General features: G+C 36.6%; 1 protein-coding gene across 4 annotated transcripts in view; it reads left to right on the forward strand.

The window, feature by feature from the left end:
• Positions 1–10,665, forward strand: part of LOC135569098 (DNA polymerase theta-like) — a 34,173-nt gene extending 23,508 nt beyond the window's left edge. For 2 of the 4 annotated variants that reach the window (XR_010462826.1, XR_010462827.1), the window contains exons 2-3: positions 9,297–9,403; positions 9,941–10,662. Coding sequence is in view for 2 of the 4 variants with exons in the window: in XM_065015944.1 (XP_064872016.1) it covers positions 9,297–9,403; positions 9,941–9,953 (120 nt within the window). In the remaining 2 variants the exon portion in view is untranslated. Of the gene's footprint in view, positions 1–9,296; positions 9,404–9,940 lie in introns of all 4 variants that reach the window. The other 2 variants (XM_065015944.1, XM_065015945.1) reach the window with 2 other exon arrangements.
• Positions 10,666–10,942: the final 277 nt, after the last annotated feature.

The following is a 10,942-nucleotide window of genomic DNA, read 5'->3' on the forward strand; positions in this document are numbered from 1 at the left end:
AATCACACTGTATGGCATATATACAATCACACTGTATGGCAGGCTTTATATATATAATCACACTGTATGGTAGGGTATATATATACAATCACACTGTATAGCAGGGTATATATACAATCACACTGTATGGCAGGGTATATATACAATCACACTGTATGGTATATATACAATCACACTGTATGGTATATATACAATCACACTGTATGGCAGGGTATATATATATAATCACACTGTATGGTAGGGTATATATACAATCACACTGTATGCAGGGTATATATACAATCACAATCAATCACACTGTATGGCATGGTATATATATATATAATCACACTGTATGGTATATATACAATCACACTGTAGGGTATATATACAATCACACTGTATGGCAGGGTATATATATATAATCACACTGTAATGGTAGGGTATATATACAATCACACTGTATGCAGGGTATATATACAATCACACTGTATGGCAGGGTATATATATATATAATCACACTGTATGGTATATATACAATCACACTGTAGGGTATATATACAATCACACTGTATGGCAGGGTATATATACAATCACACTGTATGGTATATATACAATCACACTGTATGGCAGGGTATATATACAATCACACTGTATGGTAGGGTATATATACAATCACACTGTATGGCAGGGTATATATACAATCACACTGTATGGCAGGGTATATATATATAATCACACTGTATGGTATATATACAATCACACTGTATGGCAGGGTATGTATACAATCACACTGTATGGCAGGGTATATATACAATCACACTGTATGGTATATATACAATCACACTGTATGGTATATATACAATCACACTGTAGGGTGTATATATACAATCACACTGTATGGTATATATACAATCACACTGTATGGTATATATACAATCACACTGTATGGTAGGGTATATATACAATCACACTGTATGGTATATATACAATCACACTGTATGGTATATATACAATCACACTGTATGGCAGGGTATATATACAATCACACTGTATGGCAGGGTATATATACAATCACACTGTATGGTATATATACAATCACACTGTATGGCAGGTATATATACAATCACACTGTATGGCAGGTATATATACAATCACACTGTATGGCAGGGTATATATTCAATCACACTGTATGGTAGAAATACAATCACACTGTATGGTATATATACAATCACACTGTATGGTATATATACAATCACACTGTATGGCAGGGTATATATACAATCACACTGTATGGTATATATACAATCACACTGTATGGCAGCGTATATATACAATCACACTGTATGGCAGGGTATATATACAATCACACTGTAGGGTATATATACAATCACACTGCAGGGTATATATACAATCACACTGTATGGCAGGGTATATATACAATCACACTGTATGGTATATATACAATCACACTGTATGGCAGGGTATATATACAATCACACTGTAATCACACTGTATGGTAGGGTATATATACAATCACACTGTATGGCAGGGTATATATACAATCACACTGTATGGTATATATACAATCACACTGTATGGCAGGGTATAAATACAATCACACTGTATGGTATATATACAATCACACTGTATGGCAGGGTATATATACAATCACACTGTATGGTATATATACAATCACACTGTAGGGTATATATACAATCACACTGTATGGCAGGGTATATATACAATCACACTGTATGGCAGGGTATATATACAATCACACTGTATGGCAGGGTATATATACAATCACACTGCATGGCAGGATATATATACAATCACACTGTATGGTATATATACAATCACACTGCAGGGTATATATACAATCACACTGTATGGCAGGGTATATATACAATCACACTGTATGGCAGGGTATATATACAATCACACTGTATGGTATATATACAATCACACTGTATGGCAGGTATATATACAATCACACTGTATGGCAGGGTATATATACAATCACACTGTATGGCAGGGTATATATACAATCACACTGTATGGCAGGTATATATACAATCACACTGTATGGCAGGGTATATATACAATCACACTGTAGGGTATATATATATATAATCACACTGTATGGTATATATATATATAATCACACTGTATGGTATATATACAATCACACTGTATGGTAGGGTATATATACAATCACACTGTATGGCAGGGTATATATACAATCACACTGTATGGTATATATACAATCACACTGTAAATGTAAATGTATGGTATATATACAATCACACTGTATGGCAGGGTATATATACAATCACACTGTATGGCAGGGTATATATACAATCACACTGTATGGTATATATACAATCACACTGTATGGCAGGGTATATATACAATCACACTGTATGGTATATATACAATCACACTGTAAATGTATGGTATATATACAATCACACTGTATGGCAGGGTATATATACAATCACACTGTATGGCAGGGTATATATACAATCACACTGTATGGTATATATACAATCACACTGTATGGCAGGGTATATATACAATCACACTGTATGGCAGGGTATATATACAATCACACTGTAGGGTATATATACAATCACACTGCAGGGTATATATACAATCACACTGTATGGCAGGGTATATATACAATCACACTGTATGGTATATATACAATCACACTGTATGGCAGGGTATATATACAATCACACTGTAGGGTATATATACAATCACACTGTATGGCAGGCTTTATATATATAATCACACTGTATGGTAGGGTATATATATACAATCACACTGTATAGCAGGGTATATATACAATCACACTGTATAGCAGGGTATATATACAATCACACTGTATGGTATATATACAATCACACTGTATGGCAGGGTATATATACAATCACACTGTATGGTATATATACAATCACACTGTATGGCAGGGTATATATATATAATCACACTGTATGGTAGGGTATATATACAATCACACTGTATGCAGGGTATATATACAATCACACTGTATGGTATATATACAATCACACTGTATGGCAGGGTATATATATATATAATCACACTGTATGGTATATATACAATCACACTGTAGGGTATATATACAATCACACTGTATGGCAGGGTATATATACAATCACACTGTATGGTATATATACAATCACACTGTATGGTAGGGTATATATACAATCACACTGTATGGCAGGGTATATATATATAATCACACTGTATGGCAGGGTATGTATACAATCACACTGTATGGCAGGGTATGTATACAATCACACTGTATGGCAGGGTATATATACAATCACACTGTATGGTATATATACAATCACACTGTATGGTATATATACAATCACACTGTAGGGTATATATACAATCACACTGTATGGTATATATACAATCACACTGTATAGCAGGGTATATATACACTCACACTGTATGCAGGGTATATATACAATCACACTGTATGCAGGGTATATATACAATCACACTGTATGGCAGGGTATATATACAATCACACTGTAGGGTATATATACAATCACACTGTAGGGTATATATACAATCACACTGTATGGTATATATACAATCACACTGTATGGTATATATACAATCACACTGTATGGCAGGTATATATACAATCACACTGTATGGCAGGGTATATATACAATCACACTGTATGGTATATATACAATCACACTGTATAGCAGGGTATATATACAATCACACTGTATGGCAGGGTATATATACAATCACACTGTATGCAGGGTATATGTACAATCACACTGTATGCAGGGTATATATACAATCACACTGTATGGCAGGGTATATATACAATCACACTGTATGGTATATATACAATCACACTGTATGGCAGGGTATATATACAATCACACTGTATGGCAGGGTATATATACAATCACACTGCAGGGTATATATACAATCACACTGTATGGCAGGGTATATATACAATCACACTGTATGGCAGGGTATATATACAATCACACTGTATGGTATATATACAATCACACTGTATGGCAGGGTAAATATACAATCACACTGTATGGTAGGGTATATATACAATCACACTGTATGGTAGGGTATATATACAATCACACTGTATGGTATATATACAATCACACTGTATGGCAGGGTATATATACAATCACACTGTATGGCAGGTATATATACAATCACACTGTATGGCAGGGTATATATACAATCACACTGTATGGTATATATACAATCACACTGTATAGCAGGGTATATATACACTCACACTGTATGGTATATATACAATCACACTGTATGCAGGGTATATATACAATCACACTGTAGGGTATATATACAATCACACTGTATGGCAGGGTATATATACAATCACACTGTATGGTATATATACAATCACACTGTATGGTAGGGTATATATACAATCACACTGTATAGCAGGGTATATATACAATCACACTGTATAGCAGGGTATATATACAATCACACTGTATGGTATATATACAATCACACTGTATAGCAGGGTATATATACAATCACACTGTATGGTATATATACAATCACACTGTATGGTAGGGTATATATACAATCACACTGTATGGCAGGGTATATATACAATCACACTGTATGGTATATGTACAATCACACTGGATGGTATATATACAATCACACTGTATGGTATATATACAATCACACTGTATAGCAGGGTATATATACAATCACACTGTATGGCAGGGTATATATACAATCACACTGTATGGCAGGGTATATATACAATCACACTGTATGGTATATATACAATCACACTGTATGGCAGGGTATATATACAATCACACTGTATGGCAGGGTATATATACAATCACACTGTATGGCACAATCACACTGTATGGTATATATACAATCACACTGTATGGCAGGGTATATATACAATCACACTGTATATATACAATCACACTGTATGGCAGGGTATATATACAATCACACTGTATGGCAGGGTATATATACAATCACACTGTATGGCAGGGTATATATACAATCACACTGTATGGTATATATACAATCACACTGTATGGCAGGGTATATATACAATCACACTGTATGGCAGGGTATATATACAATCACACTGTATGGCAGGGTATATATACAATCACACTGTATGGTATATATACAATCACACTATGGCAGGGTATATATACAATCACACTGTATGGCAGGTATATATACAATCACACTGTATGGCAGGTTATATATACAATCACACTGTATGGTAGGGTATATATACAATCACACTGTATGGCAGGTATATATACAATCACACTGTATGGCAGGGTATATATACAATCACACTGTATGGCAGGGTATATATATAATCACACTGTATGGTAGGGTATATATACAATCACACTGTATGGCAGGGTATATATACAATCACACTGTATGGTATATATACAATCACACTGTATGGCAGGGTATATATACAATCACACTGTATGGCAGGGTATATATACAATCACACTGTATGGTATATATACAATCACACTGTATGGCAGGGTATATATACAATCACACTGTATGGCAGGGTATATATACAATCACACTGTATGGTATATATACAATCACACTGTATGGCAGGGTATATATACAATCACACTGTATGGCAGGTATATATACAATCACACTGTATGGCAGGGTATATATACAATCACACTGTATGGCAGGGTATATATACAATCACACTGTATGGCAGGGTATATATACAATCACACTGTATGGTATATATACAATCACACTGTAGGGTATATATACAATCACAATGTATGGCAGGGTATATATACAATCACACTGTATGGCAGGGTATATATACAATCACACTGTATGGCAGGGTATATATACAATCACACTGTATGGCAGGGTATATATACAATCACACTGTATGGCAGGGTATATATACAATCACAATGTATGGCAGGGTATATATACAATCACACTGTATGGCAGGGTATATATACAATCACACTGTAGGGTATATATACAATCACACTGCAGGGTATATATACAATCACACTGTATGGCAGGGTATATATACAATCACACTGTATGGGTATATATACAATCACACTGGGTATATATAAATCACACTGTATGGGTATATATACAATCACACTGTATGGCAGGGTATATATACAATCACACTGTATGGCAGGGTATATATACAATCACACTGTAGGGTATATATACAATCACACTGTATGGTATATATACAATCACACTGTATGGCAGGATATATATACAATCACACTGTATGGTAGGGTATATATACAATCACACTGTATGGCAGGGTATATATACAATCACACTGTATGGTAGGGTATATATACAATCACACTGTATGGCAGGGTATATATACAATCACACTGTATGGTATATATACAATCACTGTATGGTATATATATACAATCACACTGTATGGCAGGGTATATATACAATCACACTGTATGGTATATATACAATCACACTGTATTGTAAAGAGTTGTGGTCATGACAGTGAGGGGTACATATTGATGTATATATTATAGAGAGCCGTGGTCATGGCAGTGAGGGGTACATATTGATGTATATATTATAGAGAGCCGTGGTCATGACAGTGAGGGTACATATTGATGTATATATTATAGAGAGCCGTGGTCATGGCAGTGAGGGGTACATATTGATGTATATATTATAGAGAGCCGTGGTCATGGCAGTGAGGGGTACATATTGATGTATATATTATAGAGAGCCATGACAGTCATGGCAGTGATGGGGAGGGGTACATATTGATGTATATATTATAGAGTCATGGCAGTGAGGGGTACGATGTATATATTATAGTCATGGCAGTGAGGGGTACATATTGATGTATATATTATAGAGAGAGTCATGGCAGTGGCAGTGTATATATTATAGGGTGGTCATGGCAGTGAGGGGTACATATTGATGTATATATTATAGAGAGCTGTGGTCATGGCAGTGAGGGGCACATATTGATGTATATATTATAGAGAGTCATGGCAGTGAGGGGTACATATTGATGTATATATTATAGAGAGCCGTGGTCATGGCAGTGAGGGGTACATATTGATGTATATATTATAGAGAGTCATGGCAGTGAGGGGTACATATTGATGTATATATTATAGAGAGCCGTGGTCATGACAGTGAGGGGTACATATTGATGTATATATTATAGAGAGCCGTGGTCATGGCAGTGAGGGGTACATATTGATGTATATATTATAGAGAGCCGTGGTCATGGCAGTGAGGGGTACATATTGATGTATATATTATAGAGAGCCGTGGTCATGACAGTGAGGGGTACATATTGATGTATATATTATAGAGAGCCGTGGTCATGACAGTGAGGGGTACATATTGATGTATATATTATAGAGAGCCGTGGCAGTGAGGGGTACATATTGATGTATATATTATAGAGAGCCGTGGTCATGGCAGTGAGGGGTACATATTGATGTATATATTATAGAGAGTCGTGGTCATGACAGTGAGGGGTACATATTGATGTATATATTATATATTATAGAGAGCCGTGGTCATGACAGTGTATATATTATAGGGCCGTGGTCATGACAGTGAGGGGTACATATTGATGTATATATTATAGAGAGCCGTGGCAGTGAGGGGTACATATTGATGTATATATTATAGAGAGTCGTGGTCATGGCAGTGAGGGGTACATATTGATGTATATATTATAGAGAGCCGTGGTCATGGCAGTGAGGGGTACATATTGATGTATATATTATAGAGAGCCGTGGTCATGACAGTGAGGGGTACATATTGATGTATATATTATAGAGAGCCGTGGTCATGGCAGTGAGGGGTACATATTGATGTATATATTATAGAGAGTCGTGGTCATGGCAGTGAGGGGTACATATTGATGTATATATTATAGTGGTCATGGCAGTGAGGGGTACATATTGATGTATATATTATAGAGAGCCGTGGTCATGACAGTGAGGGGTACATATTGATGTATATATTATAGAGAGCCGTGGTGAGGGGTACATGGTATATATTATAGAGACCGTGTGAGGGGTACATATTGATGTATATATTATAGAGAGCCGTGGTCATGTGAGGGGTACATATTGATGTATATATTATAGAGAGCCGTGGTCATGGCAGTGAGGGGTACATATTGATGTATATATTATAGAGAGCCGTGGCAGTGAGGGGTACATATTGATGTATATATTATAGAGAGCCGTGGTCATGGCATTGAGGGGTACATATTGATGTATATATTATAGAGAGCCGTGGCAGTGAGGGGTACATATTGATGTATATATTATAGAGAGCCATGGTCATGGCAGTGAGGGGTACATATTGATGTATATATTATAGAGAGCCGTGGTCATGGCAGTGAGGGGTACATATTGATGTATATATTATAGAGAGCCGTGGTCATGGCAGTGAGGGGTACATATTGATGTATATATTATAGAGAGCCGTGGTCATGGCAGTGAGGGGTACATATTGATGTATATATTATAGAGAGTCATGGCAGTGAGGGGTACATATTGATATTATATATATTTGATGTATATATTATAGAGAGTCATGGCAGTGAGGGGTACATATTGATGTATATATTATAGAGAGTCATGGCAGTGAGGGGTACATATTGATGTATATATTATAGAGAGCCGTGGTCATGGCAGTGAGGGGTACATATTGATGTATATATTATAGAGAGCCGTGGTCATGGCAGTGAGGGGTACATATTGATGTATATATTATAGAGAGTCATGGCAGTGAGGGGTACATATTGATGTATATATTATATTGATGTATATATTATAGAGAGCCGTGGTCATCAGTGACATATTGATGTATATATTATAGTGGTCATGACAGTGAGGGTACATATTGATGTATATATTATAGAGAGCCGTGGTCATGGCAGTGAGGGTACATATTGATGTATATATTATAGAGAGCCGTGGTCATGGCATGACAGTGTATATATTATAGAGAGGGTCATGGCAGTGAGGGGTACATATTGATGTATATATTATAGAGAGCCGTGGTCATGAGCAGTGTATATATTATAGAGGAGAGCCGTGGTACATATTGATGTATATATTATAGAGAGCCGTGGTCATGGCAGTGAGGGGTACATATTGATGTATATATTATAGAGAGCCGTGGTCATGGCAGTGAGGGGTACATATTGATGTGTATATTATATATTATAGAGAGCCGTGGTCATGGCAGGGCTGTTAAACGTCATCGTGGGGCGTTTTTCATCCTGCAGCTTCATGATGAACTCATCTATGAGACCGCAGAGGAGGACCTCATACAGGTAACACTCTGACCTTTAACCCCTGACCTCATACAGGTAACACTCTGACCTTTAACCCCTGACCTCTAACATTATACAGGTTTCACTCTGACCTTCAGCCCCAGACCTCATACAGGTAACACTCTGACCTTTAACATTATACAGGTTTCACTCGGACCTTCAGCCCCAGACCTCATACAGGTAACACTCTGACCTTTAACCCCTGACCTCTAACATTATACAGGTTTCACTCTGACCTTCAGCCCCAGACCTCATACAGGTAACACTCTGACCTTCAACCCTTGACCTCATACAGTGTTAGGTTCTAAACAAACAGTAAAAACTACCAGACAACTAGGACAAGCTCAAACCAAGTGTATTCACCCAATGGGCCAAACATGCTCCCACCCGCACCAGTATATAAACCCCCCTCCTTCCCTCTAAACATGACATCTTTGTTGCTAGGCAGGAAGTTAAGTGATGTGGGAAATAAACTGTTCCTTCAATGGAGAGGTCTGGTAAATTCTATTTCTATGTTTGTACCGTCTTTCTGTCTAGGTGGCTCAAATAGTGAAAAGAGAGATGGAGAGTGCTGTGAAGCTCTATGTTAAGCTGAAAGCCAAGGTCAAGGTGGGACCCAGCTGGGGGAACCTGCAGGACCTGGACATCTGAACAACGTCCCAATGATCTCCCCTTCCTCCCAAAGGACCTGAACAATGTCCCAATGATCTCCCCTTCCTCCCAAAGGACCTGAACAATGTCCCAATGATCTCCCCTTCCTCCCAATGATCTCCCCTTCCTCCCAATGATCTCCCCTTCCTCCCAATGGTCTCCCCTTCAAGAGGAAGGAGGTGTTATTGGGACCTGTTGGTGACAGAGCAGAGGCACAGTATTTATGAATATCTCAAGGAGTTCCACAGTTTGTGACTTCGTGGGTTTAATGTTTGTGTCTTGAACATATTTTTTAACCAGCGTAATGAATTTAATGTAACGAGGAGGACTTTAGTGGGTCCACATCAACCTGCTGAGATGAAGGGGAAATGATGTTTTGATCCCAGTAATATTGATATAACATGGTTACTGTCCACTATAAATACTATTGATATAACATGGTTACTGTCCACTATAAATACTATTGATATAACATGGTTACTGTCCACTATAAATACTATTGATATAACATGGTTACTGTCCACTATAAATACTATTGATATAACATGGTTACTGTCTACTATAAATACTATTGATATAACATGGTTACTGTCCACTATAAATACTATTGATATAACATGGTTACTGTCTACTATAAATACTATTGATATAACATGGTTACTGTCTACTATAAATACTATTGATATAACATGGTTACTGTCTACTATAAATACTATTGATATAACATGGTTACTGTCCACTATAAATACTATTGATATAACATGGTTACTGTCCACTATAAATACTATTGATATAACATGGTTACTGTCCACTATAAATACTATTGATATAACATGGTTACTGTCCACTATAAATACTATTGATATAACATGGTTACTGTCTACTATA

This window comes from Oncorhynchus nerka, unplaced genomic scaffold, assembly GCF_034236695.1.
Source record: "Oncorhynchus nerka isolate Pitt River unplaced genomic scaffold, Oner_Uvic_2.0 unplaced_scaffold_1202, whole genome shotgun sequence".
NCBI classification, from domain to species: domain Eukaryota; kingdom Metazoa; phylum Chordata; class Actinopteri; order Salmoniformes; family Salmonidae; genus Oncorhynchus; species Oncorhynchus nerka.